This window comes from Epinephelus lanceolatus, chromosome 8 (genome assembly GCF_041903045.1).
Source record: "Epinephelus lanceolatus isolate andai-2023 chromosome 8, ASM4190304v1, whole genome shotgun sequence".
Taxonomy (NCBI): Eukaryota; Metazoa; Chordata; class Actinopteri; order Perciformes; family Serranidae; genus Epinephelus; species Epinephelus lanceolatus.
The window spans coordinates 3953504-3977571 of record NC_135741.1 but is presented as its reverse complement, the minus strand read 5'-3'; the positions used below and the strand labels follow the sequence as shown (position 1 = coordinate 3977571).

At 39.9% G+C, this 24068-nt stretch overlaps 1 protein-coding gene across 1 annotated transcript in view; it reads right to left on the bottom strand.

Moving 5' to 3' along the window:
- cry3a (cryptochrome circadian regulator 3a) overlaps positions 1 to 23121 on the bottom strand; it is a 47606-nt gene extending 24485 nt beyond the window's left edge. The window contains exons 1-2 of the mRNA XM_033629534.2: positions 22969 to 23121; positions 16242 to 16405 (exon numbers count right to left, since the gene is read on the bottom strand). Coding sequence (XP_033485425.2) covers positions 16242 to 16399 — 158 coding nt within the window. The 5' untranslated portion in view covers positions 16400 to 16405; positions 22969 to 23121. The remainder of the gene's footprint in view (positions 1 to 16241; positions 16406 to 22968) is intronic.
- Between the last annotated feature and the right edge of the window lie 947 nt (positions 23122 to 24068).

Genomic DNA, 24068 nt, shown 5'->3' with positions numbered 1-24068 from the left:
GTTAACTTTGGGCTTGACTTCAGTCCTTTTAGTTGGTACAGGTGGATTTCCCATGAGTCCCAATGAGATTAGGGTTTGATACATTTTAAATGAATCAGGTAACGAATTGTTTTATCAAATCTATTTGTGTTCAGCTTCCAGCTTCAAGGAGGGTGAAGGGTGGAGCTCTGACTGGGACCAAAAAAATCAGGCCTGACTGGGGGTGGGTGATATGGCTCTGAAATAATATCACAATAATTCAAGGTATTTTTGCGCTAACAATATTCTTGATGATATGGCAAATAAGTAAAAAATATTTTATCATTTATTAAAGAACACAGAATTGCAACAAAAAGGGTGATTTAGTTTCACAGTTTGCTTCAAATATTCAGGAAAAACTAAAGAAAAATGATCTTTCATTTCTTTAGTTTGTGAACAACAACAGATTCAGATTCTGTTACAATATTAATAGTTCAACTAAATAAAATCTACCATAATTTACACATTTAAACAGCTCCCAAATACAAAAAATGTCCCCTGGGATCTAAATATATAAATCAACAGGTGATTTCCTTATCTTTTTTTTCCACCTGGACCTTTATGCTCTGCCATTTCTCCTCTAATCATCAGGCTGTAACCTGTGACAGGCTGCTATGATACCACAACTATCACACACTCACATATATGGAGTTTGTTGTCGAGCTGCGAGCGTCAAGAGGGTTTACATTACCAAAGGTTTATGACGAAATCACTTGACGACACCGACTCCCATGTGAACACGGCAAGAGAGGAGAGGGAGAGACGCTGTGCTGCTGCCAGAGGAGCCGCCGAATGAGTTCCCTCAGAGCGGTAAAAGAGTCTGAGAAGTCCGGGGCTGTTCATGAAACATTCAGGACGCCACAGTTTATTCCACACTACTGAAGCTGCTCCTCTTTTTGGAACCATCGCAAAGTCCATAATAATTTTGCTTTCAGCAATGCTTGTTGTTGCCATGGGTAACAGTATGACGCTAATACAGTCAGGTCCATAATTATTTGGACAATGATACAGTTGTCGTCATTTTGGCTCTGTACACCACCACAATGGGTTTTAAATGAAACAATGAATACCTGCTTAAAGTGCAGACTCTCAGCTTTCATTTAAGGCTTTTTTCAAAAATGTAGTATGAACCGTGTAGGAATTACAACCATTTCTTCACACAGTCCCCCAACTTTAAGGGCTCATAAGTATTTGGACAAACTAACATAATCATCAATTAAACAGTCAGTTTTAATACTTGGTTGCAAATCCTTTACAGTCAATGACTGCCTGAAGTGTTGGACACATAGGCATCATCAGATGCTGGGTTTCTTCCCTGGTGATGCTCTGCCAGCCCTTTACTGCAGCCGTTTGCACTTCCTGCTTGTGTTTTGGGTGTTTTGCCCTCAGTTTTGGCTTCAGCAAGAGAAACGCATGCTCAATTGGATTCAGGTCAGATGATATGACTTGGCCATTGCAGAACATTCCACTTCTTTGCCTTAAAAATGTCTTTGGTTGCTTTTGCAATATGCTTCAGGTCAATGTCCATCTGCACTGTGAAGCATCGTCCAATGAGTTTTGAAGCATTTAGTTGAATCTGAGCAAATAATGGTGCCCCAAACACTTCAGCTTTCATCCTGCTGTTCTTGTAAGCAAGACAAGACTTCACTAGAATAAATACAGAGGGTTTATCACAAGATGCAAACCATTGGTTAGCCTTAAAAATGGAAGGCCAGATTAGAGTTTGTCAAAAACCATCTAAAAAGCCTGTACAGTTGTGGAACAGCATACTATGGACAGATAAAACAAAGATCAACTACCAGAATGATGGGAAGACAAGAGAAGGAAGAAGGGAAGGAACTGCTCATGATCCAAAGCACACCACCTCATCAGTGAAGCATGGTGGAGGTACTGTTATGTCATGGCCATGTATGGCTGCCAGTGGAACTGGTTCTCTTGTATTTATTGATGATGTGACTGCTGACAAGAGCAGCAGGATGAAAGCTTAAGTGTTTGGGGCACCATTATCTGCTCAGATTCAACCAAATGCTTCAAAACTCATTGGACGATGCTTCACAGTGCAGATGGACATTGACCTGAAGCATACTGCAAACGCAACCAAAGACATTTTGAAGGCAAAGAAGTGGAATGTTCTGCAATGGCCAAGTCATATCATCTGACCTGAATCCAACTGAGCATGCGTTTCTCTTGCTGAAGCCAAAACTGAGGGCAAAACACCCAAAACACAAGCAGGAAGTGCAGACGGCTGCAGTAAAGGGTTGGCAGAGCATCACCAGGGAAGAAACCCAGCATCTGATGATGCCTATGTGTCCAACACTTCAGGCAGTCATTGACTGTAAAGGATTTGCAACCAAGTATTAAAACTGACTGTTTAATTGATGATTATGTTAGTTTGTCCAAATACTTATGAGCCCTTAAAGTCAGGGGACTGTGTGAAGAAATGGTTGTCATTCCTACACGGTTCATACTACATTTTTGAAAAAAAGCCTTAAATGAAAGCTGAGAGTCTGCACTTTAAGCAGGTATTCATTGTTTCATTTAAAACCCATTGTGGTGGTGCACAGAGCCAAAATGACGACAACTGTATCATTGTCCAAATAATTATGGACCTGACTGTATGTCAACAAGTCCAAATATTGCAGTATCACGATATGAATTTTTCAAATCAAATTAAAAGTTATACAGGAACTATTGTGACCGAGATGATGTGCCACACCCCTGGGCCTGACCCTACATGAACCCCAACCAGACCTGAGTCTGACTTCTGACAGCAGTTTTGGCCCTGAGCCTGACACATACCTGAATTTCTACAGTAAAATAAACACATCATATTCTTATATAGGCCCTATTATAATATTATAATACATTTTTTAATATCAAAACATTTATTACAAGCCAAGAGCTGACGTGTCTCCTCACACCACTTCTACATCTCTTTCTGCTGATATTTCAACAATCCGACATCTAGTGCACGACTGTGTGGCAGAGTGGGCTGGGCTCTTTGGTGCGTCTAATGCGCGAGGTGTTCGATGGCGATGCAGCGCGCAGATGATGATCACCGCTCTTTGCTGCATGTTACGTACATGTTTCCCAGTGCAGGGAAGGCAAAAGCAAGCACTGCCAACCAAGTCGGCTTGCATCACCAAATGTTACCTGAGTGACTGAACTTGGATCACTTCAGGAGGTGGTTTAAGTTCTGTTTGCTTCAAGTCTGCGGTGCGGTTCATTTAACCTGTGCGCTGTGAACACAAAGCGCTCCAGGTTTACTTTGCTCTTTGCCTTTGTATTTAGCCCTCTAGATCACATGCTGTTGACCTGGGTTACTTGAAAAAAACAGACGTAACCACGTTGGCCTGTAACGCTTGTAAGGACGCAGGACGAGGAGTAGTTTGGTCCACGGAGGATACTGCACGTCTCCAGATGTGCAATGTAGAATACATCACACAGCAACGGTCTACAGCACAAACACTGAGGTTTTCCTCCAATTTTAAGTTAATCTGAAAGCGCGGGGCTTCATCAATCGCACTGTAGTGCCACGTCAAAGAAGTTGACCAGAAAGAGAACTGAGTCCTTTTTCTGTTGGTCCAGATTGGTTTCTTCAAAAAGGACTTTATGTAAAAACACAGAGGCACAAAAACGTGGTAAAATAGGATCCATGGTTAAAAAATACAATGCTTACCATTTACCATGAGATAGGTGCGCCAACATCAAGGTATTAAATCTGAAATTTCAAACCAGCTGGAAATATTTGGGCATTTTTCAGATGTCGAGTTCAACAAATACTTTTGCTTTAAGTAAAAACTGGTTCCTGATTTGCTTGTTGTACTTCTGTTCTCTTTGAAATGTGTTGTCACTCAGGTGGTCATAGTCACTAACATAAGAAGTTGAGAGATCTCCCATATCTACTCATATAATTATATTGAACAATCTGGCACAGTTGTTCCTGTGCTAACTGGTTGTAACCGGTTGGTCCTGGTCCAAAAGTGGGTCCCCAGTCCATTCTAAATGGACCACAGGTGACTCATGAACATGTCAGGTTTGTAGTAAAGTACAGTGAATTTCCTGCACAGAGCTTTTATTTTGGAGTGCTGTTCCCTGTTGAAGAGTGAGTGACTAACAGCCATCTACATGACAAAGACAGCAGATTAACTCAATGACATAGCCAAACGCAAGTGTGATGCTGAATACATTCAACTGTGTGGACCTTGAACAAATGATTAAGGAGGAATCTGGACCCTGTGGCTGGACCAGTTAGGAATCACTGTACTAGTATTTATCTGGCTGATGAGAGTAGTCAAGAATCAGAAATACCTTTCCTCCCCCGGACGAGCATGAGGAAACTAGTCCTTTGCTGATTTAAAGCCAGAAACAGTAACACTGCTTTCATAACCACACATCCTCCACATCAGAACCTTTGTGAAGTGGAACAGTCCTGTTCTGCATCAAACAACAGAGGCTGTGCGTCATTCACTCTCTCACAGAGCCTATTCATACAGTGATGAGTATATTAAAAGCTCCACTCATTGTCTGTGATGTGTTTGTCAGGCCTGCATTCACTGACAGCGCACAGTAATCAATGAGCTAAAATGTGCACAAATTTAACACTAAAGAACAGCCAACAGATCAAAGGAACAGATTACTAAGAGGTATCTCAAACTCTCTGGGTCTCACTCTGTCTGCTGATGTCCTTTATCAAAAGAACAATCGGTAACTTTGGTGACCGGTAGACAAACATCTGTTGACACATGCAACCCTGAGATCTTGCAGATTTTGGCAGATAACGAAAGCTGACTTGTTTTCTGTTCGAGCAGATGAACTGCACGCTGTTTTATCTCTGCCTGCATTCTCCAGCATGTATCTGTTGGTTTGGTAACAGGCCACGGGAAGAAGCTTCGCCTTAAGTAGGTCACGATCACATAACCACCCACAAGTTTCATGCAGTGACACACTAACCTACATCTCCTGCACAAAGTATTCTCACATTTTCCTCGAGATGGAAAAACAATTGATTACCCTCATTTTTATTGGTTTTTGCTCTGGAGCTCCATCTCTTTACCTGGCACTGCTACGTTTTACATCACTGTGTTGGGAGGTCACTGAGTGCTTCTTAATCTGCTGTCTGCTCACTGCGGCTCGGGCTCTTTCTGTTATTACAGCTATCAGAAAACAATGCGGTAAAAACAAAGAAAACTAAGTATTTAACTACAATTTGTGACATAAAAGCCTTTTTATTTATCGTTTGCATGTGTTTAGATGAGACTGCTGTCCTGCCCTCAGTCCACTGGGATCATATAACTACATTTATAGATGTTAAGTGAACTTTGGTCAGAAAACCACTGACAACACAGCCAGAATCTACAGAAGAAGTTGTCAACACACGGTCTCTGCTATAAGACATGAACCAACATTGAAAACAGACAGTTCAAGGACATGTCAAATCTTCTTCTGTAAATCCTGCTGAATTTTAAGCTATGGATAATAAGATAAAACAAACAGAGGCTTTGGAAATGTAACGAGACAACACTAACGCACGTTTAAAGAGTAGTTCAGGTCTAGAGACTTCACTTCAAGTGGAAACAGATAACTTTACCCTGCTAGGTTGTAGGGTTGCAACGATTCGTCGACGTTGTCGACAAAAATCAATAATAGAAATAGTCGACAATGAATTCCATTGTTGACTATTGTCGCCAGACGTGTTTTTCCAACGGAATGAGGCATCTCACTTCATTACAATCTCTGCCGAGAGTCGCACATGCGCAATAGTGTCTCTGCCAAGCGGTAACGTATACATACAGTCAGGTCCATAATTATTTGGACAATGATACAGTTGTCATCATTTTGGCTCTGTACACCACCACAATGGGTTTTAAATGAAACAATGAATACCTGCTTGAAGTGCAGACTCTCAGCTTTCATTTAAGGCTTTTTTCAAAAATGTGGTATGAACCGTGTAGGAATGACAACCATTTCTTCACACAGTCCCCCAACTTTAAGGGCTCATAAGTATTTGGACAAACTAACATAATCATCAATTAAACAGTCAGTTTTAATACTTGGTTGCAAATCCTTTACAGTCAATGACTGCCTGAAGTGTTGGACACATAGGCATCATCAGATGCTGGGTTTCTTCCCTGATGATGCTCTGCCAGCCCTTTACTGCAGCCGTCTGCACTTCCTGCTTGTGTTTTGGGTGTTTTGCCCTCAGTTTTGGCTTCAGCAAGAGAAACGCATGCTCAGTTGGATTCAGGTCAGATGATATGACTTGGCCATTGCAGAACATTCCACTTCTTTGCCTTAAAAATGTCTTTGGTTGCTTTTGCAGTATGCTTCAGGTCATTGTCCAACTGCACTGTGAAGCATCGTCCAATGAGTTTTGAAACATTTGGTTGAATCTGAGCAGATAATGGTGCCCCAAACACTTCTGAAAAACTGACTGTTTAATTGATGATTATGTTAGTTTGTCCAAATACTTATGAGCCCTTAAAGTCGGGGGACTGTGTGAAGAAATGGTTGTAATTCCTACACGGTTCATACTACATTTTTGAAAAAAGCCTTAAATGAAAGCTGAGAGTCTGCACTTTAAGCAGGTATTCATTGTTTCATTTAAAACCCATTGTGGTGGTGTACAGAGCCAAAATGACGACAACTGTATCATTGTCCAAATAATTATGGACCTGACTGTAAATGGCGGCGTCCTACACAGCAGCTACCAAAACTTCTAAAGTTTGGGAGCATTTTAGCCTGGATATGGCGAATAAAAAGATTACTTGCAAGGTTTGCAAAGCAGACCTTGCGTATCACGGCAGCACCTCGGTGATGCACAAACATTTAAAGAAAAAGCACGTCGGACAGTTGAACGAAACGGAGTCTGACTCGCCTCTGTAAGATTCAAGTAACATTCAAGCCAATACGTTTTGTTTTCGATGTACATTGTACATTTTATAAGCGTATTTAGGTTTGTGTCCAGGTTGTATCACACAGTCCATGTTTACAACTTGAATTTGGACAACTCTGAATGCTTTATTTTCAGCTGTGTATCTACAAATGTCAGTCGTTAAAACCGTTAGATTTCAGACTGTTGAGAATTGTAAAGTTCTTTTGCAACAGACTGTGCAGTTGACCACTGAATGTACTTCACAAAATGCACTTAATATTTGTTTTGTTTACTGTTTTACTGCTGCTAATGTGCCTGCCCTTGGTTTACAGGAAAAAATGTTTACTTGATTTTAATTTATTATTTATTTTTTATAAAACACATTTGCCTGTCCTTAAAAAATGGACAGAGGTTTATTTATTTATGGATTTATGTCTATACTGACCGAGCACTGTGCCTAATTTGTTTTAGATAGGACATTTTTATTTACTTTTTGTATGAACCGGCCTATCAGCAGCAAAGTTGAATAAAAGATGCATTTTTCATTGAAGTACCCATCTTTCTTGTGTTTATTATCATTTGCCACATAATTAAAGCAACCTCATGCTAAATTTAAGAAAAATTTAATAATTATCCGATTAGTCGACTAATTGTTTCAATAGTCACTGAAACGCCATTTCCACTACTGAGCGTAGTGACTGCAAAGAACTTACACTGAGTTCATTTACATGCACACTAATATTCCCCGGTTATTATGAATGTGACAATATTCTGAATTTGATGTTGGTCATGTTAACAGCATATTGCTTTTGGATTTTCCGAATTGGGCACTTTTGCCATATTTAGCCTTTTTTTAAGCCAATTAAGACATGGGAAATGCCGGAATAATTCAGTTTTAATAGCATTCTATGGGCATGTATACAGCCCATTTCATACATCTTAACTGGGGTTTTAATGCGCTGTTTCAGTCAGCTCTGTACGTTGTACATAAACCATCTCGCCAACAGTTTGAAGGCTGTAGTTAGGTATGTATGTCCAAAAGCCCACATTTCTGGTCGGAAGGAGAAACACATCTACTTTTAAACATTATGAAAGACTCAACAGGTTTCCTGGATATGCACAAGTATAACATCGCCGACCTGTTCAAGAAGGTGATTGACGGAATGAAAAAGGGAGGCTGTGTTCGCAAGTCACAACAACAAGTCCACCGCTGCTGAGAAAACTTTGAAAAGAAAAATCCTATTTTGATGCAAAGAAGCAAAATAACAAGCGGCTTCAGCTGTTCTGTATTTTACTGTAATACATGACATGTTGGGGCACATAAATCAAAGTATGCCCAGCTGCATGCATACAGGAATAATAGTTAATTATTCATTATCATTAGCTCTATAAACTGCTTAAGAATATTGTCTTTTTTTAAAATTAGGGCAAAAACTGAATATTTTGTGCATGAAGACGCAGCAACTGATACTTATAGTAAATGGGAACTACAGATAGCTACTGAGAAAAACAAAACTGCTATTCTCTTCCTGTTTTGGTTGCACTGTCGTAGACGCACTTCCTTTGGTTTGTAAATCAAGCCTTCATTTTCCCGGGGGATCATACCCGATGGCAGACAGAACTGCAAAGTGAAAGTGACTGTACCTACATCATAGGCTTTGCGTGGATGCCTAGCCTACACCCTGCTGCTACACCTCCACAGAAATGTATCTTTGCGGTGACGCAGACCTCCTGTTTGTTTTTGTAAAGTGAAAAAAAAAAAAATCCCTCAGTGGAAACAAAGCCTTTATTTACTTTTATTTCCCAGATGAGAAACAATAACTTGGTTTCATATGAGAGAGGGAAAACTCCACTAGCCACTAGGCTAATATATGTAATGCTAAATGGCATAGGCTTATGCTAATAACGTTAGCATGTTGTATCTGTGGGGAAATGTGTCTAGTATAAGACAGTTGTTTTATCGGTGAACCTTGTGAGTTAAAAGTAGCTGAATTTTGTGACGTTACCTTTGCTAAATGCTGCTGTTGTTCCTGGCTTCACATGGAAAAATCTGCTAACCGCTAGGCTAATATACACAATGTAAAATGTCATAGGCTTATGCTAATAACCTAAGCGTCTTGTATTTGTGGGGGAAAACAAGTCTTTTTATCAGTGAACTTGTGAGTTATATTGGAGCCAAATTTTGTGACTTTACCTTTGCTAAATGTTGCTGTTGTTCCTGGATTCATATGGTCTACTAACTGCTAGGCTAATTTACGCAATGTAAAATGTCACAGGCTTATGCTATCAACATTAGCATGTTGAATTTGTAGGGACAACATGTCTAGTATCGGACCATTGTTTTGTCTGTAAACCTTGTTAAGGTGTTGTGGCTATTAAGCCATGTTTTGTGTGTTTTTCAGACGTGTTAGTTGAATTAATCAAGCTCTACTGCCCATGCCAGAAACTTATCTCAGTGACTTAGAAACCTCACCGCCATCTAGTGATCTAGCAATCAACATTTACTTTACAATGATAAGTTAATGCAAAGAAATTTGTCTATTTCCACTTTTAAAGGTTATCAGTAAAGATTAGACCTTGATTTTCACTTACATAAGCACAACCTACATTTTGCAGAGCTCTGTCAACACACGGCTATCCAACAAGGCCTTGACAGTTTTATTATCTTTGACCTTTACATGAATTGCTTCAAAACACTGAGGAAGTGGGTCAAGAAGACGATGAATGAGTAAACAAGTGGCGCTGGAACACTCAGTAGATCTGCAATATTTACAAAAACCACAACATAAACAACATGAGGTTTATGACAAACCTGCAACAACACTGATGTTCAACTTAGTTAAAATTAAAACTTGTGATTTCTATATTGGCCTCTAAAAATCTTACTACTGATTAAGTGGGAACACCAACGTGCCAATTCATTTCATTATCTTATTTCCTGGGATTCATTACAGGAACTATTTGGTCAAAAGGCTCTAAAGTGCAGCTGCATGTTAAAGACGCACTCCACTAATATTGTACATTATAATCCGTTTATAATGCAGAGTGGTGGCATTGAGTTTGAAAAACTTTCCCAGACACTGATGGTCTAATTAAAAGATGTTACAGAGTGCCATCATGGTAAGTGTGGGCTCCAACATTTAAGGAGGGACTACTTAAATGTAGGTGCTATGAGTCAGGGCATCTCGGCCTCTGCTGCAAATATTTTATGATTGTTTAAATGTCTCTTGCAAGTCTCTCAACTGAAAGTTCAATGCTGAATCACTGGAGTAACTATTTAATTTAGGACCAAAAAGGGGCGGGGACACATGCCACGTCTTTTACCGCCTGGAAAATGCGAGGTCACGCACTGGGTGCTACTTATGCCTCCTCTGCGCCAACTTTCAAGGACACAGAGGCAGGATGTGCTGTTTTTTAAGTGTGTATCAGGCCTAAAATATCGTCTGTGGGGCAGATCATAAAGCTCAAGGTAGCCCTGCTGTAAAATGATCAACTTCGTACTTATCATGCACTGATATTTACAGAAGAAAGGAAAGACATCTGCTGGTTGTGGTTGATTGTTCCTCGCCACATGATGTACTAAACACCAGTGAGGATAAATGAACAATAGTAAACAAGAACAACAGCTAACTAGCTTCCTGGTGACTTTAAAAGTTGTAAGAACATTCATTAAATATCATACTGTAGACCTGTGTTACAGGAATGACTCATTTCCCATTTATAAAATGGGATTGGTCACTGAAACATTTTAATCCCAGCAGCCAAACAGACCAACAAGACATTTTAAGTCCCAGTTTAAGGTAAGTCCTAATTGGATGATGGTCTGCCGTACACAGACGTGCAGGTGTCAGGGCAGCTGGGCAGGTTTTAGAGTCTCTGTCTGAGCCTGTGCAGGCTATTAATGCTGCAGACATCTGTTTGGTTAAACGAGTCTAAGTGTCTATTTGTGGGAAACATCCAATGGCTCTTTTAAAACTACCTCAGCCTCAGTGCATCATCTTGTGAACCGTCGTGATGCAGCTTTTTAGCTTCTGCAGATAAAAATGGGCTGTGGTAGTCTCAGGTCTGAAAGCAGTGTGTCTGTTGTATGTCAATGCCTCAGCCCAGATAAGTGGGACACATTCTGCAATTTTCTGCCCGCTTCAATTGAAAATGTGAAATAAGCTGCCTTCTTTTCTTCAGAGCGGAGAAAAAGATCAGACTCAAGGGCTTTACCAACACAAACAACACCCTTAACCAAACCTTTCACAGAACAATGAATGAGTCATGTCAGATTTTCTTTCCTACGGGATACTGAATCACCTCAAACTGTCTTAACCCTATGGGCCCGAACGACGTGTAGTTCGTCCAAATTCACACCTGTTCTTCTCTATTGATTTTTTCCGCGACTGTGCGTCACAGCGAAAAAAAAAAATGATAAAGTTACACTAAAATGATGTATAACAGAGCTTTCATACAGCTTTGCACACACAATACTCTTGGATGGATTACTCGCAAATGCAGGCTCGCACAGAAATGCCACGCGTATCACATGAAAGTGCAGGAGCAGAGCTTTCTAGTGATACCACATCACTGTGCTGTCATCCCATCATGCTATAAATCCAGATTAATTGTCTACAAAATAAAAACCTGACAAATTTCTTTACAATCCATTATACAGATCTTGTTATCAGTCACTTCATATAGTGAGGAATATCGTATCTTACCACGTCTTAGGCTTGCGTGTGTTTCTCCCTGTCTATCCACATTTGTAGTCCGGCTTTCAAGATGCAAATATCTCCATATTGTCCAGTTGACACTCCATCAAACTTTGTATGACAAGACCAGCCACTTCACCTTTGCGCACCCAGACAACTGCAGCCTAATTATGCATGCTGACAGGGCCGTAGTCACCATATGCATTGAGGGGGACACTGCAAACATAGTGGCAAATATTATCTTGGAGGACATCATTGTACTTGGTTGACTATTTTTCTATGATCTTAGATGTAAATATTGCATGTTACTTTCAAATAAAACACATTTTTGACTTGTGAATGAGTCAATGGAATTTCTTGCAATAATGAAAAAATACTGGCAATCATGTCCGCCTGGCACAAACCACATGTTTTGGACAGCTGTGAAGTGACAGAATATCCCACCATCATGGTTCTTATATTGCCAGATTCCAGGGAGTCTCCCCTCTTCATATATGGTAGAATATGTCAACTTCCAACTTGCTATGGTGAGATACATGTAAATATGTAAGAATTTAACACAGATTTGTTTTTTCATTGATATAAAAATTTATATAAAACACAGGCACATAGAAGGACATGAAATGATGGCAAATCTGGATAGCCCACATTGTCTTGATGAAAAAAACAAGATATAGCATGTGTATGTAGCCTTTATAATGACTGTGATGAGAGCTTAAAAGTAAAGGCAGTAAAAATACCCCAAAAACGCCTAGGGCCCATAGGGTTAAGGACGTTTAACATCTCAACCTTCCTGTCTCACCTGTGAGTGGAATGGGATACATTCAGGTTTTGCCAGTCCAGTTCAGTGTACGGGCCTAATGGCAACCTCCGAGGCTGAAAATGAAGCCAAGGCAAAAGTGCCAAAAACTGCAGTTCCTCTAATGGCCACTTGAGGCTGACTCCAAGAGCAAGTCAATCCCCACAGACCCCCATGTTAAAATGTCCAACTTTGCAGCAGATATAAACATGTTAACAGCCTGGTGCAAAAACACTTCTGTCTTAAATTCACTTTCAGCAACAGGTAGTGAAACATTAACTCCTAACCCTCTGACTGCAGTTTCTAGAGTAGTTTAGATCGAGAAAGGGCTTTCTCACCTCCATAAAAATGCAATCACACCTGCATTACAGCTGTGATGCTGCAGATGCACGCTGTCTCATATCATTTAATTGGAAGAGATGGAGTCCCCCTACTTATATTAAGTGGAACAGGTAGGTGATGCTACCATTAATTTTGGAAAAAGTAAGCTACTTAGTACACGGTTCAGAGGAGAAATACAACAAAATCTGTTCATCATTTATTAACCATGTCAAAAAACCTGTCTCTGGCATAAGTTATTTTGGTATTGTCTTGTCGACTATAGTTGACAGATGCACTGGCTGAATAAGGAAAACACATGTGACTCTGACTCTATGTGTCAGTTATCTGCAGTTTATAATTTCAACATATATTTAGTCCAAAACTGCATTGATATCTTCAGAAACGTCCATTTGGACCTGATAACATTGAGCGTCACCAGTTTGTACTTTCGCATTGTGTTGGTGATGCTGACGAGACTTATCAAGGCCAGGTGACATGCTATCGGTTAGCTGCATGAGGTCTGCATTTCAAAAAAATAAAAAAGTGAATCTGCTTCACTGATGACCTATAAATTATGTTTTGGAATCTGTGAGAGGCAGACAGGCATGTGCGTCACTGATGTGCATTTCCTCCTGGATGCCACCGCCAATCCATTTTTAGTGTAACGATCAGATGGACGTCATGAGGTCACTGACTTCAGTATTGACTATTCCTGCACTGAGACTACAAATAGCACCTCAGACCAAAAACGGGCCAGCGAGCAATTACTGCAGAAATGATATCTACTCTTCTTCCCTGCAGGGAAGATATGACGGTTTACAAACAGACTCGGCACTCACATGAACTCACACGCAGTCCCTCAACACGGGGCCCAGCTTAATCTTACAAGACACACACACAGACTATTTACACTCCATTTCTCCCAGCTGACTGTATACCTATTCTAATAACCTACTTCTGAGGCCCCCTGGAGTATGTTTCTTTTAGAGGAGCCAGACTCCTGCTGCAGCCTATTCATCCAGTCACCGAGTCCTAAGTATACCTGCTGACCTGACCTCTATAATGGGGATTATGTGACCAGGTACTGAAACAAAAGGGCGCCCTGTGGCTGTGAAGCGGGCTGAGCAGGTGCAGCCAGGTCAAGGCTCTTAACGCTTGTTTATTTTGTCTAAATCCACTTAAATTAAGGGGTGTTTTTTAAAAACAACCTTTTGTCATCGGTGGTGCATTCAAAACCACAACTAAGGGCCAAAAGAAATTCTTAATAATGGATTTCTTTAATCAAAATTGTGATTCATGTAGGAGCAGAAGACAAGTCTGAAAAAGATATAAAATTCTGACAGGCTATGAGCAGAGGACACAACAGATACAACACAGAAAGATTCAAAAGCAGAGAAATGCTGACATCATGTTGTGTGTTGAAGCACTGCAGCTCCATGCTTCCTATTTCCCCCTGTCCCTCCTCTCAGCGAGTCAACTCCTCATTACGTGTGAGTCACCGCTTCCAGCAGCTCCTCTGTGACTGACTGTCGTCATTGTTGTGCAAAAGCAATAAAATATGTGACAGTCACATTCCTAATTTGACAAACATATCAGACCTGAAGAGTAAAGAGTTATATGGAGGGCTACTTATTTGATATAATCTTGCCTAGTATTAATAATTAACATCATATTATGCGTGCATACTCTTTTCATGACGGCCCACCAGCAGATGGAGACATGAAATACAATACTTTTCAGTGTGTGTAATATTCATTCATTGAGCAAATCAAGAAAAAACATGTTGACCAATTCTGACAGTTCATTTTAAAGCCAATATTGGTCGACACCGATGACGAACCAATATTATTCTGCATTCCTTTTTCAAAAGAAAACATCTGTAAACACCTGACCGGTTTTACAGATGTCAAGTGTTCAGAAATGGAGCTACTTCAAAGTACAAAAATTGGATTTTACCTTGGAATATCATGTCTATATCTTGTCAGTGGTGTCCAGAACTCAAATTTGTTGTCAGGATTTCTTTTCCAGCAACTCAAAAATCAAAGAATCAAGACATTTCCCTCATAGTTTAGCAGTACGTTGTTTTACATTTTTAAGGGACACTGGTAACGTGGTTCATAATTCTTGTGAATTGAATCCAATTTATCTTATTTCCATTTTTAACTTTATTTTTACTGCATTGTGTATGGCAGTCGTAGTCTATCTTTCTTGTGTTGAAAACCAATAATAATGGGCACAAATATCCTCCTGCTGATTTCGCCAAGTCCATCACTAGCTGTCCCTGTTGCAAAGTTGCGTTTCCTGGGATGGTGAGGGCAAGACCTGCCTTATTCTCCCTCTGATTCCTAGTACTGGTTACTCTCCCTATGAATGGCTAGTACTCATTACCTTCGTTGTTCGGGTTGGTTAGGTTTCGGCGAGAGGAGTGAGATTGGTCAAGGTCAGGGTAAGAATATCAGGGTAAGCCAATCATTGGCAGAGTAAGGGAGAGCAGTGCAGGTCATGCCCTAACCCTAACCCACCACCAATTTAATGAACACTGTAGGAAGCAGCCCAAGGCAATGACGGCTTCTTTGTAATTGTTGTGCATATAGCAATACAGAACTTGGAACTTCAAACTATGAATAGTTTAAAACAATCAAGTAATAGGCCTATACATGAAAAATAGCAAAGATTATGGAAAGCACAAATACTTTTTTTTTTTGCTTTCCTACCCTCTTAATCATCTCGTGATCCCTGAGGTTTACGTTGTGACCCGCAGGCTGGGAACCATGAATTTGAAATAAGGAAATGCATAACATGGTTCTGTGAAACGACTCTACGAAAGGTGCTTCCAGACAGTGGGTCTGATTCATGAGACGTGAGCCGAATGAATTTGTGTGTAAACTGTTCACAGAAGAAAATTTCCGTGCATTTCCACATCCATCAAGATGGTAGTAGCGCCGATCTTTTCGTAGTTACTAACAAAATCTAGTCCTGCTTCTGACTGCTCGTACTGGATGGTTCTTGCAACAGGACACAGAGTTAACAATTGCCTTCTTCCGGGCCTTTGATTTACCTGTCTCTGTCACACCACTACTAACAAAGGAAAATAAAATGTTTCCTCAACTCCACTTCACCCAAAATAACTTCAGTCTCAGCGTTGGAAAAGTTTGCCTTTGTCTCTTTCTTCGTTTGCTCCATGCTCACAGGTCGACACCTATCCGTAGTAATTATTACCTCCAGATATGGTGATTACCGGCTATTCTTAGATGGGGATGTATGCTAATAGCTGACTAGCGGGAGCGCTGTCAATTTCCAGCTGATTGCCATTCCTGAACAGACACACGTGCCTATGATCAAATCAGTGTTTCTCTCTGGGTTCATGAATCCGGTGTAGGTTTTTAGTACCAAGGTTTTTTTATGTGCAAATCTACTCACAGATTTACAAACATTTCTTGTATGAGACCCAGTGAGTGGTTTGTAGTCTCTAAACAACTAGTGCACAAAAATCTTAAACTGGACAATGAAAAAAAAAAGGAAATCATCTTACCTCCACCTGTTGACTCCGACATTGGACGAGCCTGCAAACCAAGGGTCCAGGAAGTAAACACAGCGCACTGTGCCTGCTCCTCTGACTGCCTCCTGTAGTGCTGGGTTGTCATGGAGACGGAGGCCCTTACGGAACCAGTGGATGGAATTTGGGGCCATTTTAATCTGAGAGAAGAAAGTGACGGAGGGGAAGAGGAGAATCAGTGAGTTTGCTGAAGCCAACAGTGAAGAGCTGTAAATGACTGAAAGGTGCTTCTTTTATGTAGCTGAATGAAGACGACAGCTCCGCATGTGGGGAACAGAACGTGACGCCGTCTGCTCCTTTTTACTGTCCACTCAGTACCAAAACTCAATGTCTCCCAACAGGAGAGATAACTGAAGCACCCAAGTTGTAGCAGTTGCCAACAGCGTGGGGTGTGACAAGAATAGAACAATACGAACAGGAACACCAACACGATGCTACAGCCAAAGAGTTTTTATGCTTTCTACTGTAGGCAGAGACATATTTAGGTGTTTGGAGCTTGTAAACTAAAACTTTCATTGTGCCAACACAGGCAGCCAAAGGTAAGATCACAGAATAAAGAGATGCCATTTCAAAAGCCTGATGGTATTTGAATATAAAAATAGGGATGTACAGATTGCTTATTTTGTTTTGGTTGTTGTTTGTACCCCCTTTTGCTCCAGGGAAACAAAGAAATACAAAAATAACTGTTTTAAAGTTACTTAGCCTACATTACGCTACCTTTGAATAAGCACAAATTCAATCATACAAATTTATGGAACAAACTTTAATATAAGCTTCTTTCATATGAAAAAGTCTTTGAAATAAACTGCTTCAAAAGTCCTTCTACCTTATTCAATATACAACAATTCCCTTTCTAATATCTATTTTATGTCATACTGTGAAAACATCAACAAATTCCTCCTTCAAACAACTATATTTATTCAAGTTTCTTGCCTAAAACTACATTTTACAGGATTATGACAGAATTATATGATAATTTGCCTTCGTCCAGGACTCATTTTTACTGAATGGATCTTGAACACATCAAATTATAACTCAATGCAACCTCTCAGAAATGTTGTGGTGTCACGGAAACACGGTTTTATATAATTTATATTATTATCACTTAGAATGATCCATAAAGGAATGAAAATGGAAGGGATATTTTTATTACTGTAACTAAAACTTGAAACCAGTTTGTTAATGGAAGTTTGTAGAAAAAGTCTCCCTTCTGAAAATAAGTTAAATAAAAAGGAGACTCTTCGTCCAGTTTCATATTTTTCCAATATAAGCAAATGTACACAGTATGACAACAGTCAACTTCTATATCATGGTGTACCTTAAAACCAGTATATCACTGCAACCATAACCCAATGTATATGACAATGTTTTTGTCCCCAGGACGATGAAAAGCCATTCGTTTGGAGCCCTGCTTTATAGCCTGCGCTTAATTGAGCTATGGCTAAGTCCCGCCCTCAAATGCGATGAGCCAATCACAGTGCGTATAGCCATTCCCATACACTGGGACATTCTCTGCCTGGACGTCCATTGAAATGCATTACAGAAAGTCAGGTTTGTTCGGTTTTATGAGCTTTTTCTGAGATTTGAAGTTTAAAAATGGTCAAACGGTGTGCATGGGGTACATGCAACTCTGACACAAGGTATCCTGAGAGGCTGGGCGACCAGGTGTATTTTTACACTTTAAACCACATCTCAACCGAGAAAAGTGTCTCCTTTGGATAAAGTTGTGTGGTAACGTTAGACCACAACATCAACTCAACGTGAATAAGATTAACAATGATGTCTACATCTGCTCTAAGGTAAGTCAACATTGTGTTTGAGGCAACATATTGTCACTTTGCTGGAAAGAAATATAAAGTTATCTTTAACATCTCTAGCTAACGTTAGCTAAAGTTAGCCTAACGTTAGCTCCTAGCTGCGTTGTTCATCATGTCACCTTGTTTGCTGGGAGTTCATTAGCCTATTTTGTTCTAGTTTTGTACTTTGGTGATCGTACATCATTGTTAGCTGTTGTCCAAAGGGCTCTAGTTAAGCTAACGTTAACTTCTGGAGCTTAGCTTCATTAACTTATCTGTAATGGCAGAGATAACAAAGGTTGGCAAACGTTATGCTGAATGATTCAGTGTAAATACTGTAGCACCAAACTAACGGAGAGACACTCTTGGTAAAGATGGTAAAAAGGCCGTTATCCTTTTCTCATATTCTGAGCCAAAAACCTTAACTTCAGTGGCACTTTAACTTGTTGTCTTTGATGGTGACGGCAACCAGATGCGGTTCACAAGCGTACACTGTGACCTGTAAATTTTGGCTTGTAATTTAAGCTTTTCATCGACCTTCTCAACAATAAAATGATGAATATATCCTTCCAATGCGTAGTTTAGGCCCTTTTGGTTACTTCTCAATGACATCTGATCGTTATGTCTACAAAAATCATCAGTTGCCTCCTGTGAAATGCCGTGTACTGTGACACCTGCCATAGCGCCGCTCACTGAATGTTGATAGTTTGTCTGAGTGAGTGGAGGGGGGCGTGGCTTGGCCATAGGTCAATTGATGTGGCACAACAGAAAAACATCAGCCACTGTCATCAGTGAACGTCATCTTATTCATCGATAGGCTGATGTCAGTCAACAAGGAGAATATCGGCCAATACTGATGTAAGGTCAATAAATCAGTGCATCCCTATATAAAAATGATCTGTTTTACAACGATCAATTGATTAGTTGAGAGACAGACAATTATTCAACAACCATCTTATCAATCAGTCAATTAGGAGTGATTCTTGTATCATGATATAAATTATATATAAAGTACTTCATGATATCGATTTATTTGGTCATGCAGTAACTGTTCCGGTTGAGTGGCACAAATATCCTATCAATACTGACTTAAAACAGTGCTGTTTATTCAACAGCAGAATTGTCCAAATTTTACGTACAGATTTACATATGTGTAATATTCTATGACAATTTCTTTGTACTTGAATGACTCCTATTTGCAGTCATGTACATGTTAGATTCAAGAGATGAGAGACATGCATGTATCTGCTCCTGGTGCTGCGGTGTCTCTGTGGCTAAACACACACAGTGAACACTTCCTGTCTTTCTACTGTGTTCTTTACAGGCTACAACCCATAAAATACTGATAATAAGACTAACACGTCACCTGCCAGGAACATTTTCATGATGATGATTATGATTATGATTATGAGGGATGACATTTGATGGTGTACTTCTTGTCCAAGCTGTGTATGTATAGAACAAGCAGCCTGTGTGGTACAAATCCACTGGATTACTGCATAAACCAGGCTGCAGTCAAGTAGGGACAAAGCCTAAACATCAGGCAGATACTGAGGCTTTAACACAGTAAGGTCGAAATACTCTTCCAGCCTGTGTGACAGGTGACACTTGGGGATTTAGCTGCTGAAAACAGAGCAACTTTTACTGCCATCTGAGGCCTAACGGGTGTTACTTTTGAATCCAGGTGTATCTTAGGAAAGCCTGCTCACTCTGTGACCGGATAAACCTCATGTCTCACTGCTAATATCGTTGCTTGTGGGTTTTTTAGCCTAACAAATGTCATTATTACATTTTTGTCTATAGGTGGATGTTGTAGAGTCGTTAATGTGGAGCTCAGTGGCTGGCAGATTAACTGAACACAACGTCCCTGGCAGGGGTCCAGGCCATGACTACTTTAAATGGTTAATTAGCTGGGTGTAAAGCTAACGTTTGGCGTAGCAGCGGATTCATTTACTGTATCTACTGTATCTACCGTACAGGAGGTCTTGACTTACTGAGAGCTTGTTGGCCGGCACGCTTCATTCACACTGAAATTCAACAGAAACTAATATTCAAAACTGAATTCAAGGCAATGCCATTGCTCTTTTTCTCACAGAAAATAGCAGTTGCTGTTGTGGATCACTGACTTGCTACCAAGCTCAATTTCATTCATCACCATTCACTCATCTATATGCCATCTCTGCTGGCAACTGTGCAGTTTCGCTTAAAATAGGCCAAACCTGTTGCTGACAATATGCCACAAAACTTTATTAATAAGCAGGAAGTTCTGCAGTTTCTCTCTAAAGTGTCCCCTGTGGCTGTGTCGCTGCGGGCCACCTGTCATTACGTGCAGCATTTACCTTTTGATGAACCTGGCACACACTGTAATCATTTGTCACAAGCAGAGATATTACTCATCACATTCTCCGCCACAGATTTTTTTTTACAGTGCAAAATGTGTCAGTTTCTCTGGCACAGTGACACCCAGCAGTCTCTCTGAGGCAATAAAACATACGTCACCAGTGTTGGGAACACTCATGTCTCATCTGCAATTCACAAAGAAACATCTCCAAATTACAAAATACCCTCGTCAATAAAACTGCACCCCAACACATCTTTATATAAATGAAAATATTTGACATGGGATGGAGAGGAGACGGGGATGGATGTGACACCAGCTGAGTGCATGAATGGATGTAAATGGGTTTTAATAAATTGACTTGAGCCTGGCAAGTATTACTTTGTAATTAGGAGGACTATGAAAAAGTATTGACAATTCACAATTAATCAGATTACTGATAAAACAAATTGTGAATATATATTATTTGCCTTAATTAAAATAAGGGTATATTTTGGAAGCTCATTCACTGTCACCTTCCATAAATTTTGACGTATGTATTAAATAAAATCCAGAAATGCTGGTTAGACTGGTCTTAATGCAACATGAATTAACATTGCAGGGGTTGCTTGTGTGGGTATATGTATACAGACACAAACATGAATTTATTAGGGCCCGACCAGTATGGATTTTGTGGGGCTGATGCCGATTCCGATATTATGGAATAAAAAAATCCGATAACCGATATATCGGACGATTAAATTTTTATGTTTTTCAATTTTAAAAACCCCCGAAATACCTGCTTTTGATAGCTTAAATATAGTTCAAACACTCGTTACAAAGATATACATTGAAGGAAGAACATTTTACTATTTTCAAATACTTTTATTATCAGAAATTGTGTGGAACAAGCAGCATATGAACAATTTGAACACAACATAAATATGATGTGCATAAAGGCAGTAAACCTCTGGGAAATAAAATAATCATGCAAAGTCTATATGAATTAAGACTTTCACATGTATGTTTACAGTACCAGAGTTCTTATTATTATTGCCAATTTAACAGAGGTAGATAATAGTGCAAAAAGTAACACAACAACACACCCTGACCTGAAGGTTTGAATCTGTAAACATCTGCAACAGTAGAAACAGAGGTCCCAAAAAGAGCGGGGACAACAGTAATATATTGTTGCATTTAGTGTTGGTCCAGTTCATGTTCACACTGTCTTTTTGCAAACAAACCAAGAGCAGTAAACATGAAGTTAAACAGACTGATGGGTAATTCTTTGATTGGGCAGTCATGGCAACTGTCATCCTACATCATTAAAACCCTCGTGGGGAAATCAGATGGTCTCAGTCCGGTTGCTGTTGGGTTTAACCAAAACACCCAAACCCAACAGCAGCTTTAATTCAGCACATGTACGTGGGACTTCAAAAATCACAATAATTTTACCTAGATATCAATATTACCACAATAATTTAACATAATATTGATTTACTGCCCAGCTCTATGGTCAAGTCACAAAATTTGCCAAAAGCAGAGAGGCAGACGGGGGGTCAGTTTAGGTGACAGGTCATGTAACACAATCTAAGCTCAGAGAGGGCCTGATAACAGCATGAAAATTAAAATGTTAAAGATATCACAATGCTGAAGTTTAGAGTCTTGCAATCCATTTAACGTTTAAATGAAGCCTGTAGCTTAAAGCGTGCAGAGGGAACAGCATTTTTCAAGAGGAGTAGGAGCAAATTCTCTCCGTACAATACATGACATTATACCAAAATAAATGCCCATTATCTTTAAATTTATAATTGCTAGAAAAAAACAAATAAGGAAAGCACACATGTCCTAAAGAGCTGAACATTTTTATATTTGTATGGTTTCTGTGGGCTAGTTGAAAGTTTGCAGGAGTAGCAAGTGGAGTAAGTTTAAGATGAGTTAAAGAGTCTCTCCATGAAGTTACATTACACTGTTTTTGGAAGAAAATAATAGCTTACTTTTTTAAGTATAATAATGATCTTAACATTTTGATATTTGAGTGTTTTCTGTGATTAACTGTCTGCAGAATAGGTCGAAAGAAAAAGAATAATTAAAATTTTAAAAACTAATTACTCAGGTCGCTGTCAACATGAGCACCCTCTGTAAAAAGCATCTCACAAATATCATTTTAAAATCAGTAACACATCAGTACACTTCAGCTTCTACTACAGTTATATTTAAAATATCTTATATTATGTTGCTAATTTCTAAGTGTCCCAGTGATGGCTCCTTCAATATGACTTCTACATTTAGAAATTGGGTCACATCGTCTGTTCTCAATGGGGGCACACATTGCACCCACCTCATACACATACACACAATAAATATCATATTACAGTGCAAATTAAGTGATGCTGAACATGCTGGGGTGAAATTAAGGAGTTTAAAGTATACTTGACATTCAAGTCTGTGGGAAGGAAACAACATCAGTGTTGACCAAAACGGGGTCACCAGAGCAATCCTTATGTAAGCAGTGGCGCTGTTTATGAAAGTACAGCCGGTTCTTCCTTAAAACTAACCCGTATAAAGCGGCCAAAAACATCAGTCTTACCTTGTACTGGCTCCCCGGAGGTTGTATTTTATGTCAAACCCAAAGAAAGAAGCATTTCCTCCCTGTGTTTTGAAGAACGGGAGGGTGATGTGTGTCCAGTAGGTGACTGTCTCCCTTTACCTGCTGCTCTCTGCTGCTGCACTACTTTGTTTCATAAGAGTTTGGCTCACTGCGCATGCTCCATCTACTGAGCCCACTGTCCCGCTGCTTTCATGGCACAACGGTTTAAAAATAACCGGGTGCTCATTTGTTGACAGTGCCTACGCTTTTAAAGCAGTTATTGACGAAATCACTTGACAGTAACAACAAAGACAATAACATGACTACGTGTAAGAGTATTGTTGGTGTAAAACATGGTGAAAACATCCATTTTGTGTGAACTGTCTCGTTTTGTGTAAAGAAATACTGCATTTCGTGTGCTAGTGGGCAGCCATTTTCGCCGTTACAGTGATATCAGATCAGACGGGTTAAGAAAAGATCATACAGAAGCTCAAACTGTTGTATTTTCCGGCCGGAGAATCTACACGAACCGTAATATAACGTCAAAATATCCGACTTTTATTATTATTTCCCATCGCACTAGAATGCAGCACTAGACTTCTCAAACGTGGACGACGACGTGCTTCGAATCCAGCGCTCCTATTGGTTGGTTTGTGGTCACGTGTACGGTGCCGAGTCACGTTTGAGAGGCATGGAAATACGGAAGTCCATTCATAGGGCAGAAAGTAGCAGGAATAGACGGGACTGTGAAGACACTCAGTGGGATTTAAATTCATTGAAAAGCGGTTTTCCCTGAACATGGCGCCATTAATGCTCGTGTTCTCTTTAAAGCCACACCCAGCCTGTGTAAATCAGAGGTTACTCGTGTTTTGAAATTTCGCAGAGGGTGTCTAGAGTTAGCTGTGACTCCTCTATAACGTTTTCCCCAAAGTAAAACATGACCAGTGGCCCAGTTAATATTGAGGAATGTAATAGCTGTATTAGTTACAACTAGTCCTAGTCTCTATATACAGACTGTACATTCAGTGAATGTAGAGTGTAGGCAAACCCCGGAGATCTTGCCTCCGGAAGAAGAGCGGAAGAGCCCTGGTTTCCGGTTG